This window comes from Mus caroli, unplaced genomic scaffold (genome assembly GCF_978045245.1).
Source record: "Mus caroli unplaced genomic scaffold, Mus_caroli_1 scaffold_17, whole genome shotgun sequence".
Taxonomy (NCBI): Eukaryota; Metazoa; Chordata; class Mammalia; order Rodentia; family Muridae; genus Mus; species Mus caroli.
The window spans coordinates 3,903,198-3,925,000 of record NW_028227272.1 but is presented as its reverse complement, the minus strand read 5'-3'; the positions used below and the strand labels follow the sequence as shown (position 1 = coordinate 3,925,000).

Sequence of the window (21,803 nt, the reverse complement as noted above, 5' to 3'; positions counted from 1 at the left end):
TAGTCTAAACTCAGTTCTATATCTATTTCCATCACACTAGTGTGGCATCATGGGAGCATCAGGATGTGGCTTCTCTGTGTAAGGAGAGTTCATCCTGGTTCTGAAGATGAGACACATCCTCATAAAGAGCAGTTTCATGAAATGGGACTAATTGGCAAATACTACTAGATCAAGGAACTGTTTAGAGAAATAAATAGAATAAATGGCTAGAGAGGGGCCTAATCCTCCAGGTCACACGTGTTGTGGTGGCAGAATTAGCTCTTTATTGCTGTATTCAGAAAAAAAGATAGGACTGGATTGTTCCCAGCACTGTTGATAAATAATTGCATTTGTAAGGAAAGCATAAAAAACTGTCAGCCATGAAAATACCTTTCGGTTCTCTGCAGCTGGTAACTACCAGCTGCTGTTGTGAATATCCAACAGAAAACACACAGAGCACACTGAGAACTTTAGAGTAAATGTCACTGTGGGTGGAGTTTTTAATTTGGCACTAGAGGGGGGCAAAGCACATCTTTTCAAAATGGGTGCAGTTATGTTCATCTACTCCAAAGTTGATCAAGTCCAAATCATTAACTCAAAGATTAAGTCCCGAGTCCTTTGAGCTCAGGAGCAACAGCCCTTCTACCTTGAGAGACATGATGAGAATTTCCTTTTGACCCAGAAGAGGAAATTTGACCCATCGAGTTCAGAGCAAACTTGTATAAAGAATGACTCCTGGAGGTAAGGAGGACGGCATGCACGTTAATGAATACTTACATAAATGTCTGCACCATAAAATCCATCCTGGTAAACAACACTGTAGAGGTGCACACACAAAGAGAAACATTCGGGTTAGTGCATTTCCCCATGCAGACGCACCAACCCCACACGGGCCAGGTCAGTCTGGTCTCATGATCCGAAACACAGGAACTGAGGAGAGTTTCAAACTGATTAAGGAGGTTGGAGACAACAGCTGTCCATCAAATCGAGATCTTCCTGCTGGGGTTCCATGGAGTCTGGGTTTCACGGTGGACCAGAGTCAGAGAGTTTTGGCTTGGGCACCAAAATGAGCTTCCTACTCTCAGAGGGAGGTGCATTGTACAACTTAGAAAGGCAAAGAGGGCTCCTGTGTATTTTCAAGTGGCCTACACAGATACACAGTATCTTGACAATTTTAAAATTTGGAATCAAACCACAGATCCCTCCCTCAGCAAACATAAAACACAGCATTTGTTCCAGAATGGGCTTGCAAGGGCAGAGCCTAGGAGTGAAGCACTCTCAGGATAGGCTAGAACTGAATGGCCTTGGGGAACCCTCAACTATCCCAGATGGTGCCAGGCATTTTGCTCTGTAATTATTTCATACTGCAGTGTTATCTGTAGCAGTTCTGTGAGACTTTTATTGTCAATGTAGCAGAAAACTATAAATGTATATATGTGTCTAGATATGTAGATATACATATGTGCAGAATACATGTATTTTTATATGTACAAATATATGGGAGTATATATGTGTTGGTATGCATGAAGCCCTTATGTATTCATGAGTGGGGGTTGCATATATATATTTGTAAGTATTCAGAAAGATCATATTCAGACTGAGGCAAAGTTCTACCTTATGATGGACGAAGCCTAACTTGGTAGGAGCTCTGCATGTTTCTGTAGAATCAGCAGCCCAGAAAGAAGCCATTTTCAGGGGGCAAGAGGCGATCTTGGACTTCTCCAAGTCTCTTGCAATATCAAGGCCAGGAAGCTCAATGCTATGTTACCATAAGACTCCATTCTATTTCTTAAGTATCTGAGTGGGTTTACAGAGGCCGTCTGCATCCTAGATGTACTTGAACTTCTGAGAGAATTGCACGATACCCAAGGGCAAATGCTGTTCTTTCTGAACTGTTGTTTTTATAGGATTGTCATCATCAGCTACCTCCCGTAGCATCTTCCCATGAAGTTGCTGGATGACTTATGATGCTGGCAAAGGACCAGTGAACCCATTGTTAAGTCAAGCCAGGGCCCTAATAGAAGCACAGCTTTGATGGGAAAGGGTCTCAGGAGCAGAATGAGCACGCAGAAAAGCCAAGCATTTTAAGCCAAGGGAGAGTGCATTTTATCACCTAAGCACACACACTCACGCACAGCAGTGACACTGGCTTGCTGGAGAACATGGGAATACACTTCTTTCCCAGAGTCCTTTCAGAGGTGATTGGTTAGCCCCCAATACTATTATGCTTAAAGCATGGCAGGGATTTCACACATTAAGGAGGTTGGTAGGAATGGATTTCAGATGTTGTTTGGATTTGATCCTGAAGGGCTACAGTTCACAAGATCACTTGTCAAGCAGTGCTCACCTCTAATCCAAAAGGCAGGCAGAGGTGTGTAAGGTCCTGAGCTAGGCTTTGCCATTAGCAATGTAAAAAGGCATTTGCTGTGAGGTCAGAAGGCAAGGTCAGCTTCTACCAACGGCCTTAGGACAGATCTGATGAAAAGCAGGAAAGCAACAGATAGAAACACAGGGCCCCAAAGCAGAGACTCGAGCAGAGCCGCAGCAAGATCACATCTGTGACATGTTCTCATGCCGTCATTCCTCTTTTCATAGTACCTCTTTTACCCCAATATCCTCATCCAAAAGCAGATAGCTCACCACTTGAGTTCCAGGCAAGGTGCAAAAACATAGAAAACTGGATCAAAGTGCAGCTTCCCTGGCAAACGGCTCTGCAGCCAGAGTGGTTACTAAGACACCTGAGTTTGGTTTACACTTTGTAAGCTGGGACACACATGTGCAAACATATGTTGGATTTGGTCAAGTAATGCTTTCTAAGTGACTACCAATATGCTTAGCACTGAGGCAATAAATTCCACAACTGTGACCCAATGGCTACCTGAAAAAGAGTTATATGTCTTCCCTGTGGGTCCTACCATCAGTGTGTCAGACTCCTGTCCATCTAGGCTGCTCATTAGCTTCTACCTCATAGAAAAAGCATTTGTGTCTAGCCTTTGTTTGGCCACAGAAATTGAAGCCAAAGAATTCTCATACATTGTACCCCATTTAAACTATAACACCTTACTTCATGCCCAGACAAGGTGTAATACCTCTTGGTTCAGAGGACGACACCCAGATCCTAAAGAGGAGTAGAAGACAGAGGGTCATTCTTTGTCAATTCCAGGTAGAATTTAATTACTGGTCAAAGAACAGTCATGATGGATACTTAAAATGTTTCCTCTTGGGAGTCAGAAGCATCATTAGTATTAGGCTAAAGTGAACTACTTGGTGAGACCCTATCTTTCTATTTTATTATTGTTGAGAGCCTGCAGTCTGAGGTTTGTGTCTGGTTTCTGCATTTAGCTGTAATGGTTAATAGTATTGGAAGAAGGAAGAGATAAAATTGAAAAAATAATCCTGAATCCTACCAGTACATAAGACAAAAGAGGTGTGGATGAATACTAATGCTTTTTTAAAAACTAGTAGGGATTTAAATACAGGAAGTCTTGCATTTTCCTAAATGACTATAGAATAGACAAGGTTTGTGGTATTTTGTGGATAATAGGGAGAAAAGTTAAATATAGGCCTTGAAGGCTCAGTGGGACATAGCACTGAGCAGGGATGGAGAGTCATGTGAGGTATCCAAGATTTGGCTCTTACAGGGAAAATGGCTGTTGCTCTCTCCATAAGGAGCGGTTGTGCACAGGGACTGATATCATGCCAGACATTTGCATCCATCTGTATCAAAAGCTCCCAGAAGCCAGGAAGAACGCTTTGTGATGTTTGCCTTCAGGGAGTCTTTGCTCTGAAAAATAACCCAGTTGCCATGGTTTGTAGCCCACCACAGCTACGGAAAGTTATTCTGAGACTTCTGACATCCAAATTTTGAGACATGGAATTAAAGGGAGACTGTGGGAAAGCTCCCTCACATAAGCACAAGGAAAAGGATGCAAGCCTTGTCTTTCTGCACTGGAAAGCTTCCTTTGCCCCAACCACTACTCTGGAGCATCGTGAATGGGTCTCTCCCTCTACTGACCTCTAAAGATCTAGAGTCTTCAGAGGAGAAAGAGCAGCTACAGCCATGGATCAAGCTATAGTTCCAGCTACAGTCCTTGCTGCAGAAGGGAGGAACAAAGGCACTGGAACTAGCAGGCAGGCCAAGGGACTAGCAAGTGCAAGGAACTATAGTTGGGAGGAGTCTGGCTCTTTGGAGGGCCCAGAGGAAGGGCGTACTTAGTAGCTTTCGGTCCTCACAGTCTTTTAGAAGATGGCCCTTTTAGATCAAGAGTTCCAGCTTCCTCACTTGTACCACGTACATTTTGCAGGCACAAGGGAGACAGTGGGCTATCTACCATCATGTTAACAACCTTGGGAAGCCATGAGCTGACATAGCCAGCCTCATCTCACTATCAGAGGCAAACACATCCACTGGAATGGGCTGCCAGTTTTACAAAAATGCTGCTTTCTCTGAAATATTACTCACAACACAAGCATCAGTAATGTTAGCAGCTTGGTTATTCTGGGACAGGCCCTATCAAAGGATCCTGTGCTCATTACCCACTGTGTCACTTCCATGGGTAATGCCTCCATTCCTAACACTAACAGATCGACTAAGCTAATACATATCCTAGCCCTTGTCTTCTGGTTCCATGGCCAAAGTCTTAATGACACAGCAGGCAGGCAGTGGTCATTGAACTTGAATATGCCTGGGACTCACCTGGAGGACTAACTGAAACACGGATGGCTGGGCCCTATGCCTAGTCCAGAGGTCTTGGTTCAATAGATCTGACTGGGGTACCTGGCTAAAGCATTTTATTTCTTTCAAGAAATGGGTGATGTCCCTGCTTGTAGTTTAAGAAGAAGGGAGTCACTGTGCAGCCAGTGACATGTTCCAGGTGTTATCTTTAATTACATGGAGGAGAAAACTGAAGCTCAGACCCTTTAGGATCCCATTCTCTCTCCCCACCTCTCAGGGTCTCACGTAGCCCAGGCTGGCTTTGAACTCACAATGTAATCAAACACAATCTTAAACTTCTGTGCTTTTTGCTTCAGTTTCCCAAATGCTTAGAAAACATGTGTACACTGCTATGTCAGGCTTTTCAGTGATAGTGGTCAAGTCTAGGGGCTTTGTGCATGCTAGGCAAGCATTCTGCAAACTGAATGATATTCCAGCCCCTAAGGTGCTAGTGTTGGGGCATCGCTGAGTGTGGGGGAGGCCTTACAGAGTCCTATTGGCCTTTCCAGGAATTTCTCCCAGTGCTTTCTTAAAGCCCCAGCAAGCAGGTGTACTTAAAATATCAGATACATATATAGGGAAAGGAGGTGGAGATGTACCAGTGTGGAAGATGCAGCTTTAGATACCCAGCGGTTCCCACGCTGCAGACAGGAGTTGCTGCCATGCACTGAGCAGATGTGGCCCTATTTTTAATGCAGAAACGGTCTGTCTAGCCATGCAAAGGTAATTGTGTTGCTTGTCAATCACTCCAGGACTGCAAAATGCTTTTGCTAGAACATGATGCAAATGCACATCTCATTTTCTTAAGAAAGTAATAGTGGTAGTTAAATATTTGGACACAGGCTAGCAAGGGATGATTGCACTAGAGCAAATTAGTTTACCTTATAAGAAGAAAAAGAAGGGAAAAGAACAAGGAAGGAATAAAGGCAGGATGTGCCCCAAACTAAGCAATCTGTTTGTGTAGTGGAATATATACCAACCAAAAATGTATTTTTGTAGAAAAAGCATTTAAAACCTCTCTTTCCTACTGACCCTTCCACCTGGGAAATAAATTACATTTCTGAATATGCTCAAATGTAACTGTTCTGAATGGTTATCAGGTGGCTCCATGCACACACCGAAATTTGTATAGAACTGTGTATGTGTTTGTATCTGTACATTTCCCCAGGGAAAATGCATATTTTTAATCAGATTACCAAAAGCATCTGTGGAACTCATGCCCTCACTGGAGGCAATGTGGAACACGGGACCAGAGGTGGGTTGACTATTGTTCCCACATGGGAGGTGGAAGGCTCCGTGGATACTTTTTAGTGTCTGGCACAGACCCCTGAGCCTCTGAGCCAGTATCTTCCTGATGACCATTGAATTGAATTATGTTGGATGTTGGGGGCTCATTACTTGCTATTCATGGACCAGTGATTGTTTGGTCTCAGGGTTTAATCTTATAGAGAGCAACTTTAAGAGGCTTGCCCTTGGGATACTGTCTGATCATTTTCATGGTGATAGAATTTTCCCTAAAGCACTTTTCTAGGGACCTCTAGAAGTTATATGTACAAGTGTCCTACTAGGTTACTTGAGGATGTGTAGAGAGTGTCTTAATCAAAGACCGCAGTGGCAAATAGATGGTCAACAGATTATCAGCTTGACAGAATGTAGAATTGCCTTGAGACAAATCTTATGTCTATGTGGAAGGATCTACATTGGGTTAACTGTTGTTGGTGGAACCACTTAACTGTGGGCAGTCATGCTCCTGGGTTCTCAGACTGAACTGAAAGGGAAAAAGACTGGCCACAAGTATTCAACATTCTCTGTTCCTGATTGAACATTCAATGTGATCAGCTGCCTCAAGCTCCTGTTATCATGCCTTTCCTACAGTGGAAGACTGCACCCATAAATGGGGAGCCATTATAAAGCATTCCTTCTTCCTTAAGTTCCTTTTGTCTGATATTTTGTAGTGGCAACAAGGAAAGTAAATGTTATAGGTAGCAAAGAACAAAGACTAAGGCCCCATAGCCAATGCTCAATGTGTAGGCTTAGATCTATGATGTAGCTACAATGCTTCTTAAGGGTAGCATGCTGGATCAATATACAACATATATAGTACACACTTCATAAGAATCTACTTAGTAACTACTTATGTGTAGTGAAGCAAGGTCTCTGCTGCTGCTCAAGGAATGGGACTAACTTCTGTGTGCTGCATGGGATGCTGGGCTCAGTCTTGTGAATGTGTATCTGATTCTACCTATATTTCCAGCCTATAAGCGCCGTTGAATGCCAACTCCCAGGTGAATAACTTTTCATGAATATGACTCACTGGATGATAGACATTGTGTCTTCTCTATCAAAACTTCAGTAAAGGAAATAAGAAACAGAAAAACACTCATCCATTGGACTTGTGGAGACAGTCTACTAACTGAGGTACTATGTAATACATAAACTATTGGTGTATCTCTGTCAATGCTGTGCTTAAGGGACAGTATGGGGCTTGTGAATTGGAGGAGCTCCCTAGCAAAGAGGGAAAGTATATATGAAGGCGGAAATGTAAGATCAACCTGTATACCAATCAAGAAAAGGGGGGCAATGAGAGGGGAGCATGGGCAACTTACAAAAATGTCAATAGTCACATTGACCTCAACAAGATTAGCTGCAGTCCCAGTAATCATGCCCTAGCATGGGCCTTACTGAGCCATAACCTTGTATGACTCTTCCTATTTCATCCTTCATCAACCCTATGGAGCCAGGTACATGTTTTATTCTCCTATCAAGGAAACTGTGAATCTGCTTGGAGCTTTCCAGGTGGTAAAATACTGTATTTACTATGCATTCACTCTCTGGAGTCAGATTCCTTTACTGTTGGCAGCTGATAGTGAGTGGCTGGCTGCTTTTAGGGTTTTCTGCATATTCCTATGATTCCTTTATTGTCTGTGGGCAGAAGTATTGCTCTAGGAGTGATGATCATATATTGATATTTTCAAAGAATTTTATTTAGGTATGCCAGAGAAAACAAGATAGGACTTCTTCATAATCTATGTAGTTTAACTGCTAGGAGGGGAAAAATGGATACAGATAAAAGTGTCTTTAATGAGTTTTCCTTGGATGCTCATGTCAATGTTGTATATCTCCACAGACTACCCTAAGGTCCACAGAGGTAGCCATGAAGTCTGTTATATGTCACATGTGAGTATGTGTGTGTGTTGTTTTCTATCAAAGAGAAAAAATATAGAAGTCCCATGTGGATCTAGAATACAGAACACCTTTGGGGCTAGAAATACTAGCAACATAAACTCTTATTGGATATTGCATGATTAGGAGTTTATAGATAAATGTATGTCCATTTGGTGACATTAAGAAAAAAATTCTTCCTCAATAAATATGTTTTGTGAAAACATGTCTTAGAAACATGGAGATGGCTGACTGTATGGGTACCTCCAGGACAAGATCTTAATATGGAAGTCTGGAGAGAGATAGCCATAATCTTGTTATCCATGTCTTCTCTTCTGGGGTGCCTTGTCTGAACACCCTTGCTTGGCTAAGGATGCTCCTCTGGTAAACAGCCCTCTACCTACCATCTATCATGTCAATAAGGATCATTACCTTGCATATGGGGTCCAAATCCCATCCATAGGAACTCCTGTGAATATGGTACAGATAGCATACAACAGAACATAAGATGTGGCTACTGCCAAGTGTGAGGCACTGGGCCGAAAGGAGCTGGAGTAAAGGTGTCAGATAAACTTAGCAACCTTTTTCAAATGGACTTTTGAGACAGAAGCTTTGGGAGTCTATGGTTTTTGGACCAGCTTCTCATGGATATGGCAGACCCAGGTAACAGGCAGATCTGCAGTATCTTTGCTTATTGCTTCTACTCAACTCAGGATTGGGTACCTCGCTCCTCTGTGAAATCTATGTTCCGGGTACCACTCTGTTTGCTCCAAAAGATGGGCTGCCTTCCTTGTAATCTAAGTCAATGAACCCAGAGGAAAAAGGGAAACTTTCCTCTTGGATTGTGGTTTTACCCCTTCAACTCCATGCAAATGAGTTCTAGCTATCTATAATCAGTAAAATATCGGTAGCTAAATAAATTTCCATCGCTCACTAGTACTTTGGGTCTTATAGATTCTTGACATAGCATTCTGCCCCATATTGAGAAATACTTATAGTGTGTGTGTATGTGTATGTGCTCTGTGTATGTGTGTGTGTGTGTGAGTGTGGTGTGTGTGATGTGTGTGTGTGTGTGTGTGTGATGTGTGTGTGTGTGTGTGTGTGTGTGTGTGTATGAATGTGTCTCTATGTGCATGGAGGGCAGTGCAGGTCCTGTGCATCTTCTGTAACCCTCTAATGTACTATGTTGATACTGGCTCTCACTGAAACAGAAGCTTGCTCGTTTGTGTTAGTCTTGCTGGCTAGTGAGCTCCCAGAGTCAGCCTACCTCCAGGCTCTCAATGCTGGGCCCACAGAATGCTTATACATGCCTAGCTTTTACATGGCATTAGATTCAAACGTCTTCATGCTGGCAAAGCAATTGATCTACCTCAGTGAGCTATTGCCCAGGCTTCTGACACTGATAATTCAGTTTTAACTTCTGACTCCAGAATCTCGGCCATAAGCTCTTCTCCCAGCCCAGTTAAACCCGAATACCTCTTTCTTAGCACATGCAATTATTTATTCTTTGCTGTGTCCTCTACATAGACCAATGGTGCTTTTGTGGAAGCTGGAACGTACAAGCCACCCCTGCAGCCAGTGTAGTCAGGAGGACTCCTGAAGCATTACACTTTCATCCCTTTCAAAGCAGCCATGAACATGTTGTGTACCATTTGGAAGTGCCTGTGTCTCCCTGGTGAACGTGGCATTCATTAGTTATGCATGGTTATTCCAGGCAAAGAGCACATTCATTATAAGTTAGTAAATTTCAGTTTTATAGCAGGTGTGTTATGTTGAGGTTTTTATAAATTGTTCATGGGAGGATAGGCCATATAATTTTACTTTAATTTTTTCCTGTTCAATATAGTAGGGAGATACTGACTAGGGGTATAATACAGAAATGCTACAATTACCATGTACCAAGATGATGATTTTTCAGACAGAACAAAGTGGTATAAATGTGCTATTTAGCATTTATGGCTTGTGAATCTTTCCTCCGTAGTAGTATAAACCCAGATGATTACTTACCTGCTTCTGCTCCCACCCAGTGCCTTCCACAACACATGTAGGAAATGGGCTCATAATGGGCAGGTGTGATACAGATCAGAGTCAAAGGTCAGCTCCTTTCTACAGTATACAGATAGATATATTGGGGACATGGAGAGACTTTTAAGCCAGTCGGTTCTTCTCTTCTTTTCTTTTTTTCTTTTTTTAAAATACATTTTTATTAGATATTTTCTTTATTTACATTTCAAATGTTATCCACTTTCCTAGTTTCCCCTCTAAAAATCCCCTATGCCCTCCCCCATCCCACTGGTCCCCAACCCACTCCCTCCTGCTTCCTCTCTTGTTATCATTTTTACCCAGTAAGAAACCTTGCTCTGACTCACTGATGATTTACACAAGATTGTGTTTCTTTTGTTGCCTTTACTCTCCCATTTTGGTGACTTCACCTCACTCCTGAGGATGCTGCAGGCTGAAGGAGCTTTGGTTTTTTCACACACTTCAGCTCTGCTCTTTTGGAGTGGGCGAAGCAGTGAATAAATAATGAGAAGAATATTTCCCTTTGTCATCAGTATAGCAAGTGAGCTGGGGTAATTGAGATTTCCTAAAAGATTTATATGCAACAAAGCTTTTAAGAAAATGCTTTTAACCCTTTTCAGATGGTCCTGAGCATAAACATAGTCTTTCTACAGACCAGAAAGCTAGTCACTGGCCTGGAAAAGCTTGTATCAGAGTCTCCTGAGGATAGGCGAATCGTCTGTGCAACAACGGCAGGCAGTCCAGTCCAGTTCAAGCTTTTAGCCAGGCAGTGCTTTGCCCTGAGGGTGGGGCTATCATAAGGATCGCAGGATGTTTAAATAGTGTTCAGAGACCAGGATGTTATCCACTTGATAGCATCGCCCATGTCTATCCTGTGGCAATAATCAAAAGTATTCCAGGCCTTGTACTAGTACACTTAGAGCTACCTCTCTTTGTGTCCGGGGTGGAGGAATGCCCTTCCAAGATTCCCGATGAGGGAAGAGCAGAAGTATCATTTCAGGGCAGTTTGCCTGTAAGTTAGTCAACTTTTCTTTCCCTCTGTCCATCTCCCATTCCTTCTTTACTTCCCAACCATTCCTAGACTTTTAGCTGTCAGTAACAAGATCCAATCACAGAAGGCCTTGGTGGGCAAAGAGAACGGGAAAGGACAGGATGGGCTGTTTTGGAAAAGGCATGTAAAAGGCAAATTAGCTGTAATTTTATCCCTGTCTGGAATGTTTTGTTTGCCTCGACACCTAATTTTTCAGGCAAAAGTTCACACACCGAGGAGTGCAAAAATGTCTACGGGGAGGGAAGCAAGATCTCCCAAGTGAATTTTATGTATGGGAAACCTCATGTCCCTTTGCATTCAAGGGGTAAATATAGTCCAACCTCCTTAATAACCAGATGCTTGCAATCATCAGAAATACATTTTTGGCTGTAACCATTTCTCTGTTCTCCAGCATTCAGTCTCAAAGAGAATTTACATAACAACATGTGACATGTAGAATGCTTAAAGGCACCAACCATGACCAGACAAATTACACTCATTTTTCAATACTCCTTGCAAGGTGCTTTGCAGCAGGCAGGTTAGGCTGCATGCTGGGGAGGTTCCGGTGGGGTGGTCAAGACCATCATGCGCTGGCAAACACTCCGTGCCTCTGGGGAGGGAGAGCAGGTGCAGGGAGCCCCTTCCCCGGAGGGTGCAACACTTACCCGCCATAGGCCGGGATTGGGGGCGGGGGCGCTGCAGCCCTGAAGGTGTTGTACACGGTGCGACCACGGCCTCGAAGGTGAGCCCCTCGGTATGCAGCTGCAGCAGTGGCGGCCGGATATGGGAAGCCAGGCACTATGAGAGAGGGGAGAGAGCCGGGCACAGTGAGACGCACACGTAGCCTGCCTGGTAAGGACCATTTTTCTGGACCCTGTTTACATGGCAAGAAGATGAGATAACCCATCCTACTCTCTATTAGCAAGGTGGAAAGGCAAACACAAGTGCTGCACACGTGAAACAGAACCTGGTGAGCATGGCAGAGGGAACGTCAGAAGTTTCTGACCATGAGGGTGTGCGAAATGAAAGACATTTGCAGATAATTCCTGACAGCAGAGAAGCTCCACAGTTAAACTTAAAATAAAGCAAATTGAAACACTTATGTACATGCATATATAGGCACATATATGAGTGTGTTTCTCCATATATCTAGGTACACGACTGGGAAACCTCATAGCCTTTTGGAAAACATGGTTGTATGATGAGAAGTCGGGAGAGGAGTTATAGCTGGCAATTCCTTGAGTGTTTGATCTCCTCTAGGCAGACCCTTCCACCCACACAGGCAGATATGAACTCCTCTGGAAGGTCCACGCAGCTATTAGGAAATGACCCTGCAGCTTCCTGTCTCCTGCTGAGCCTCACACTATTCTGCCTGTGCTGACTCTTCAGTTTAAGTAAAAGGCATTGTACTTCAAACCTTTCCCATACAGAGACTAGGTTCCCTGAAAAGCCACTGCCTGTAAAAGCTACAGTCAGGGCCCAGAAACCAGAAATGAGGGCCACACCAGGAACTCAGGAACTCTGTAAAAGCCCCCACACACCCAAGTTTCCCTTCTGAGGATTCTGCAGGGCTTGTGACCAAGTGGGAGCACTCTTGATCACAGCATCCTAAAGACAGTCTATACCTTGTGTCCACACTGATCAAGGTGGCCTGCCTACACCTTCCCACCATCACCTTCAGGAACAGAAGAATCCTGCCCCCTGCATCTTAGCATATTCAAGAGTCATTCTCACACATGCTCAGTTATGAACCTTGCTAGGGAATGTGTGGGAGGAGTGCACACTCACCCAGGAACACATGCACACTACACACACACACACACACACACACACACACACACACACACACACAAAAGAAAATTTGAGATGTACACATGAACCCCCAGGAAGCACCTGCTCTCATGGAGGTGGAGGTGGCCTTAGAGCAAAACCCTGGGTCTCTGCATAGAGGGGGTGGACATGATGGGGCTGTTCACAGTTCTGTAAGAATTCCTAGCAAGGTTATTCACTTGAGGTGAAGGCCGGCTGCCAGTGATTGTCTGGAATTTGGTACATGCTTTTGAAGGTAGAGCAGTCTTCTGTGGTGCTTTTCTTTGCAACACGAGTAAAATACCAAGATCATAGAACAAAGACAGACTGGGTTTATCCTCCTGTTTTAAACTGTTTTACAATTATTATTAAAGACAAAGTATGTGAATTTACTGCACTCTCATATCAGTCTCTATTACCCAAGGTTCCTGGATTGTGTTGCAACCAATATGGCAGAAATAGAGGCTCATGATGTACTTGGCAAAGCAGGAATTCAAGCCGAGGACTGTGCAGCACAAGAGATGTTTGCTTCAAGACCAGGAAGACAATGGATGGGAATGGTTTGATCCTGATTCTGTCTAACAATAATGCAAATTTAAAAATGTCATAGATGTTTTGCAGTTTTAAAATAAGGAACATGAGAATGTAGAGTACAGCTGAGTAGCTGACTTGCTATGTGAGGCCACCCGGATATTTTGGCTCCTTTATTGTCTCCTTCTTTGGAACCACACGAGTGATGACCAGGATGGGCATACCATCTTGGAGGACTTAGTAGAGATGTCACGGGAAGCAGAAGCTTGCCATTGGAGTGAAGACAGCAAGTGCAGCTCAGGGTGGAGAGTCAGGGCTTCGTTCTGTAACCCTCGGTTTTGCTTGGGCAGGGTAAGTGTTTATAGATGTTGAGATGAGGTTGTGCTCTTCCAAGCAAAGCTCGTTAGCACAATCCTTTCCCAGTGAAGGGGACAGATGAATGGCTACAGAGCAGTGTCTGACTCAAACACGGCTGCCAGGGAGGGCAAGTCCCTGTGAGCAAGTCAAATTCTCTAGTGATCTTGCTGTGGGCAGCAGCCCTCACGTAGACAGCAAGGCCCACACTGGTCCCCCAGAAGGCTGGTTTCTGGTTTCCCTCCCTCCCTCCCTCCCTACTGCACATTTCCCTCTCTTCTCTCTTTTAAGACAGGCTTTCCTGTATAGCCTTACATGGCTTGGGAGCTAGACTTCACCTTACAGTGACACTTTTGCCTCTGCCTCCCAAGTGCTAGAAGGGTGTGTGTGTGTGTGTGTGTGTGTTTCTGTGTGTGTGAGTGTCTGCATGTCCCACTCCAGGCATTCTCTTGTCCTGAATGAAACAAGGACAAGTCAAGTAGGAAAGGGAGGGAGGGGCCAATAGAGTGAGCAGGAAGTGAGGGAATCAACAGGGCGGGGACTCAACAACATAGAATGCTTTTATTCTTTCTGCCTACCACCTATTTCCCCTCCCTCCCTCCCTCCCTCCCTCCCTCCCTCCCTCCCTCCCTCCCTCCTTCCACCCTTCCTTCTGCCTCTCTCTATTCTTCCTGCCTCTCCTCCTTATTTCCCTTCATCTTTCTATCTCTCTTCTTCTTCTTTTCATCTCTTCTTTTCTTTGTTCTCATCTTTCCTTTATATACCCCACACAATAAAATTTCTTGCTGAAGACAGATGCTCTGGGCATACTGTGTCAAAATCAAGTAGCTTGAATTTCATAAAGAGAGAAGAAGCACTCTTGCTTGGTGCTAAAAAGCAAGCTCCATTAGGACAGGGTTCTCTGTCTGCCCTGCTCTTTGGTTTGGATGTGCAGCTAACTGAATTCAATCCAGACCTTGCTCATCCTTTTGTCCCTAACTCCTATCTGCGTCTACGAGAGAACTGTCCCTTTTCTCCACTGTCGGCTTTCTACCAGTGCCCAGACCTGAAGATAAACAAAGTGCAAGGGAGAGTCTGCCATAAGCCCTAGAAACATCTCTACTGTGGTCCTAAGAGGTGTTGTGAAACGGTCCAGAGATGCCACTAGATACAGTGTCTACCAGTCTGCAGTGAAAGGAGAAACCACTTAAACAAATGTGGCGTTTACAAGTATTAAAATCCTCAGTTTAAGTCACTTCGATTTTAGTATAGATGGCATGTTTCAAAAATGGTTCTTGAGGCTCAGTCAGGAAAATGCTTGCTTGCACAGCATAGTAGCCTGAGTTTTTGAGCCTTAGAATTTATATTTAAAAACAAATAAAAACCAGGCAAAATAGTACAGGCTTATAGTCTCAGCACCGAAGAGGCAGAAGTAGGCAGATAGCTGATGTTTGCTAGTTAGCCAGTTAAACCTAACTAGTGAGTCTCAGACCGTGAGAAAAATGACAAGGTGGATGGTCCTTTAAGAGGATTGGAACTCATGACTATCTGCAGGAGCAAACACACTTTCACCCTGACTCTACACACAGAATGCTGCTTGCTCTGGGTAAACTCTCCCAGACAGGCAGTGCCTACTAAAAGCTATGTATAACACTCCATCCAGAGAGCCCACAAACAATGTCCTCCCTGGCCATCCGAGGAACAGCTCTCCCTGAGCACATCAGTTGTGTGAACTGAGTGAGTAAATGCCCATCCATATCCACATGGTAAGAGGTTTTGAGTCACTGCCTGTGTCTCTGTACTTCTCTGCTTTTCTCCCATGCCTGCCAATGACAACATAGCCATTGTGTGCCACAAAGTCACACGGTCAGTCTCAAGGGCAGAGAGCACGTCTTTTCATTAGGCTTCTTTTACTCTCATAGAGTGGAAAATGTGGACATTTTCTTACTTGCTTACTAGGTGTAGTGGTTTATAAATGCTGACATGTGGTTAAATGTATATTTGAAGCAATTACTTGGACAGATAACCCAGATACAGATTAAACACAACCAAATAGATTTATTCTTCAAATATACACTGGGAAAAAACCCTCTTAATGTTTCATTTCCTCTGCAATACAACACTTACCCTGTCGAATTAAAAGTATTTTATCATCTATGTACATTCTGGTTCAAGAGTTTATATCCAGTAAAAGGATAATAAATGCTTAGTAAGCTCGATGTGGAATGCCAAATTAAAAGCATATACCCTCCCAGTTTCTGGAATGGAGTAAGCTAGTGCTAAAATAAGATACATGAATCTGTCACCTTTGCTAATATTTCTATATAAACTGGATCTGATGGTGCCTACCTCTAATAGCAGCACTTAGGATGCTGAAGCAAAAGTACAGACTGAAGCAAAAGGCCAGCCTGGGCTACATAGAGAGAGCCTGTCTCAAAGAAACAAAACAAATACCAAGCAACAAACAACCAAGGATGACGCTAGAAAATCAAAATAATGTGAACTTATTAGCATGTTTAGAGCCATAATTCTTGAGTTGTCTTCCCCAACTTCTGATGAATAACTTGAGGTTATTAAATACCTAAATAAAATCACCCCTGACAATGGTGATATTCAAGTTGATTTGTGGATGCCGGATTCAATTCTGGATTTCCTTCTGGATGGAGAAATGAGGGAGAGAAAACTCCTATAGACCCACTTAAACCTGGACAGCATGAATCAAAGTTTTGGAAGTCTGGTGTCAAAAAAATAAAATTGGATTCAGTTCCATAAATTGGATTCAGTTCATAAGCTGCAATAAAACACCAGAAAAGCACAGGACAATATCAAAAGAAAAAAACACACCTTAGGTGTGTGACATGTGTCAATTTCTAACTCTACCCAGCCCCTGCCAAAGCTCTCCAGTTAGAGAGATGAATGTAAGAGCAGGTAAGTAGAGGGTGGGGGGTCACCCCTCATCCTTGGGAATAAGGAATGTTCCTACACCATGGAAACTCGATGGAGCAGAAGGCTAAGCTAAGAAACAAGAGGTGCTCTGTGAGACCCAAGTGGCAAGGCAAATCAAGGGCTTTAAATGGAAGACATGTGGGTGTATCCAGTAGCCAAACAAGCCATTCACCAGAGTGTCTGCTGCTTCCTGCCACCTCTCCCTCAAAACACAAAGTTCGTTTGTGCCTCTGAGGCTCCACGTTCATGTATTTACAGTGACTAGTGCCTCCCCCTCTCCGTCTCCTTTATGAACATGGTGCTTACCTTCGAAAATAAACACAAATGAGATCATTTCACCAGCCTGGAAATCCCAAGAGAAGAAATACAAAGCCAGTGGAAAATACTTGAGGGTTATAAACTGCGTATTAAAGTTTTAGAGCTCTGAGAGAGGCAGAAGAATAGCAGATGCATACCCCAACAGGGGGGCAGATTCTGCAACACACTCATAAAAATATACAGGCTGCTTTAATGAGCAATTATTCTTTGCATTTGTGTGCTGGGTTGAATTTGCATGAGATTGCCAGATGCCCTGGTAAAGGTGTTGCCACCCGAGTGTGTGGGACTCTCTTTGTCTGATGCCTCCCTTTTTCCCTCACCCTTTGAAGATATGAAGACACACATGCACATGGTAATTTGTGGTTGAATTATTCTGTAGGTAATGTATGGTTAGAAGCATTCGAATGCTTGAATTTGGGGGTTTAAGTGTGTCTTCAGCAGCAGGTTCAGGGTCTTATTGGATTCCCTTGTGGCAGGGACTCACATTTCATCTGTCAGAGTATAAATTAAGCTATGATGCCATCATTAACAAATGCACTGGGGCACTATAAACAGCCAGCCTAGCTCTGGAGAGGTAGGCCATTGTGCAGGAAACATTTCGGTGAGAGGTCCAAAAATCTGATTCTTTTTTCTAAAATGAACAAAAATGTTAACTTCTGTTTTCAAAAATGAATCCAAAATGAAAGTCCACCAAGCTAGTTTGGAACCCAGAGCTCACACAAGACTAATGTAATATAACAGGGTATATTAAGTTATAGGTAAAAATACATGTCTTCTTCTTTTAATGAAGTAATTTTTAGGTTATGGGGGGAAATGATTCATTCTTTCGGGCATTTATATAGGGACCCCAAACTGCACTTGAATTTGTAGAATTTCTGGCTCTTCTACTCACATGTCTTTATGTTTGAAACCCACATTCAGGATCCATGCCTGTTTCAGCACAAATGATGTTAAATGCTGCTGCTTGGAAGTGAATAAATCTACATTTTGGACAAACTGGTTCCTTATAGGACATCCTCATTTGAAATGCATTGAATGGGAAAACAACAACAAAAAAAATTCTAATTAATGTACCACTCTAATCACCATTCTCCACATGGAAGAGTAATTTTTCACTGTTCATTTGCTTGGTTTAATCTCAAAACTGACATAACAGAAATGCAATGCCCTATAAATCTCTGCTTGTTTCTTTCTTTAATATTCATATTCCATTGAACTGCGGAGGCTTGTTGCTGCATTCGGCTACAGCATCCGAAAGTGTCGATAAAAATATTGTGAAAGGCAAGATGTGTTTTTTTGCTGGCTGCGCTGGCCATTTATTGCAGGGGGGGGGGGTCGGGAACACAATAAATGGCTGGTGGATCGTCCCTCGGCTGGCTGGTGGGTGATTAGTGATTAATTACCTTGCAGCAAATTGACACGGCACCAGGAAATTGACACAGCCCTGATTAATTAACTTTTTATGGGCGGTAGTTACTCACAAAACACTGCGCACCATAATTGAATCTCTTTACATAACAGTCATGGTACAAAAGTTTTACTCAAATCCAAATTAGCCAGAAGTTTCTAAGGCGGTTAGAGGTCTGATTAGGATGTATTTGTAAGAACTGGCAAGAATTTGAACTTGGAGGGAGATGTGGTCTTGAAAGGAGAGGGGCAGGGGTGAGACAGAACACCATACAGGCTTGACTATCAAGGCAGAACATATTGATCTAAGTCTTCACTTAAGCTGGACTTTAAAAGGACGCTGAGATGTGTCATTTTTCTCCAACTTGACGGGGCTGCTGCCTCTGAGGAGTTTGGACAGATTCCTTCCCTTTAGTTTAGTCTGTAAAGACTGGCATGTTTCCATGAGGCAGATTTATGCCCTTGTGTCATCTCTTATATCTTGTCCCTTTATGATGACACCACCATTTTCTACCAGTGTTGTGTTCCTCTTCCCAACCTTTTTTTCTTCTTATAACCTCTTTGACTGACACTTGTCCTTTCACAGCTCTCTACTAGACTATCCTGAGAGCTATATGCTGGGGACTACTGTGTCTCCAACATAGACAAAATGGTCTGGCACGAGGAGGTCATCCAAATGTCTTGGTCATACTGTCAGATAATCAGAATTCTGCAGCAATCCAGTTACAGAGAAAACTGGGTGGCTGGGTAAGCTTGAACTTGGAAGTCTTGTTAAGATGTTGCCTTGCTTGCTTCCTCAGGATTAGAGTGTTGAAAGATTCTGGATCTCACTTGTCAAAACCCTAGGCAGTGATCACTGGAGTAATGCTAGCTGAGATGTGATCACAGTTGGCAGAATTCTAGCCTTTGAGACTCCATTATCAGATGGAAGGGATTCAACTGCATGATAGCAGCTAGTGTTTATTAACACTTGCTAACTGCCAGATGCACACATTAACCCATTAGCTCTTTGAAAAACCACATGAATCTGGAGTATTTCTATTTTTGCTTTCTTTGGGGCAATTGAAGTTCAGAGCAACTCGGCAGCCTCCAAAGTTGAGACTCTGTGTCTTATCTTTCATCTTATCCTGAAACATCCCCACTCCAGTTTCTGCTGTGCTCTTTGTTTCCATGAAGGGAGCCCAGTGTGGCTTCCCTCCTATTGTTTGCACAAGTTGCAACATTTTCTTCTGTATTTCTACAAAATCAGAGGGAGCCAGCATCAATCCATCACAAACTGGGTGAATCTGCAGAGAACTTCATTGACAAACTCCCTTGCTATACTCCGTATTGGGGGGATACTCTGAGGAGGGACTCTGCCATCACTGTCCTTATGTATTTCTGATCTGATATTTCAAAAGATCTGAATCTTCATTGTTCTTCCTGTAATTGGGGCTCAGTTCACAGAGTTAGCCATAGATTTATGTTGCTAAAAATCCAAGGGAAATCTATTTTCCTTTCCTATGGGAGTTTATCTACACACCTGGCGATAATCCAGGTTGTCTTAAGTAACCATCGACATATAGAGATATGTAAATAGCAACTAGAGTTATACTACAGTGGTGTTGGTAAAGGTCTCTGTTGTACACACAAAGCTAGTTACTATAAGTTCTCAGTAATTCTATTCCCTTACAACACTTGAATCTGGAAGACTGGAATACAAAACATATTTCAGAATTTGGCAGATGGCTTACTGGTAAAGTAGGTACCCCGAAAGTAATGAAGACCTGAGTTCAAGCCCCCAAACCCTCATCAATAGCCATATGGTGACACAAGCCTTTAATTTCAATGCTTTGTGGGGAAGGGGAGGTAGCAGTGTAGAGACAGACAGATCCCCGTGGCTCATCTCATTGCCAAGCCAGACTAATAAAATCAATGCACTTGAGGCTAAGTGAGAGACTGTCTCAAAAAGTAATACAGAGACACCCTGGACCACCTCTATCCCCCACAGGAATACACACATGGGTGCACACATACCCACATCCATTGAAACCTCATTTCTAAAGTCAGAGCTATTTGGATACAAAACTAATTTTCTAATACTGTTTTTCTCATATTGTTCTCATATTGTTCACCATAGCTTGGTTTGAAACAAATCTCCTGCTTGTACATAAATGAGTGATCACTGGAAGAAAACCATACAGAAAACTAGGCACAGTGAACACAGGGGGATTTGTTCTGGATGGCAGGGTTGCTGTTCCCTAAGCACAAAGATTCCCTCACTCAAAACAGCAGTTCTGAAAGACAACAAACCCCACACTTGTTACCCAGGCATAGGAATCTTTTCAAACCATTCATCTGTGTGGGACTGAGCAAGAACACAGCTTTGGGCTCAATAACCACTCCACCATTACTACTTCCTGTGGAATCTAGCTGTTTCTCTCCCATGTCACCAATGCCAGGGTTAATGCAGCAGATGCACAGTGGGCGCTTCGGGGTTGCTGAGTGGATGGTCCCACACCTTCTGTGGAAGAGGTCCTCGTGATCCCTCTGACTCATAGGTATGGACAGACTCCCCCCAGGCAAGATTTCTGTAACGTTTCATTCAACAAAATGGAAATGAACTTCCATCTCGGAGTGTTTAATTTGGCAGCACTGCAGCCGACATTTGCAAAAGTGCTTTCTGTTGTTGGACGGAGCATAGAAGTTGGAATCTATTTTAATTTCGATAGAGTCACTTGCCATAATCTTTAGTTTGTCAAAATCAGCACCAGTGTCAACTTTCTTCCCTACAAAACCTTGAGGGGAGTGGAGAAACCAAATACTCTCTATAAATAATGACTTTATCAAATATACATATATATATTAAAGTTTCAAGTGTTAAATCATTCATGATCTATCTAACAGCTGGCTGGAATGGTGAGCTCGGTAGATTGCCTCTCCAGGTAGAAAACAGGACAAGTGAGATAAATTAGCTGCCTTATGCTGGGCTGGATTACCCATGGTTCTCTGGGGTTACTGCAAGCTCTTGAGTGTGAGGTCCTGGCAGTGACCCACAGGACATGTATGACATGCAAATACATTTGTTCATTTCACATCCAGCTATTACTGTGAGGATAGCTGTTCTGTCTGTCAGTGTTCGGTGTTGAGGCCATCCGGCATTCAGCATCAGTATTTAGCTAAATAACAAAACAAAATAAAAAAACAAAACAAACAAACAAAAACTGCTCTGAGCATTTGACCAACACCCCTAAACAAACCTGTAGGCCAGGTGCCATCTGTATCTGTTTGCCATGTCCCTGATTTAGAAGCTAGAACCTCAAGGCCCTCTTACAGAAGGAGGACCATTTGGAAACTGTACAGTTCTTCAGTCAGTACAATCAGGCTCTGTGGTAAACTTTCAAAGATCCTGCAGAAGATAAAGAGAAGGAGGGTCCAGCCTATTGCTTGAATAGCTACCTGCTACAACTCAAGAAGCCTGGAAAGTCCTCCCATAGCCATCTCTTTCAATGCTCTCATATAAGTAAGTTCACAAACTAATCTACATAGCAAAGACAGTTGGCCAAATCACAG

The 21,803-nt window shown here is 43.2% G+C and overlaps 1 protein-coding gene across 30 annotated transcripts in view; it reads right to left on the bottom strand.

Annotated features, from left to right (window-relative positions):
* Rbfox1 (RNA binding fox-1 homolog 1) overlaps positions 1-21,803 on the bottom strand; it is a 2,110,633-nt gene that overhangs the window by 47,180 nt on the left and 2,041,650 nt on the right. For 21 of the 30 annotated variants that reach the window (XM_085832308.1, XM_085832312.1, XM_085832309.1 and 18 more), the window contains 2 exons: positions 11,573-11,705; positions 757-796 (listed from right to left, as the gene is read on the bottom strand). In XM_085832308.1, the coding sequence (XP_085688434.1) occupies positions 757-796; positions 11,573-11,705 (173 nt within the window). The remainder of the gene's footprint in view (positions 1-756; positions 797-11,572; positions 11,706-21,803) is intronic. The other 9 variants (XM_029470804.2, XM_085832313.1, XM_085832316.1 and 6 more) reach the window with 1 other exon arrangement.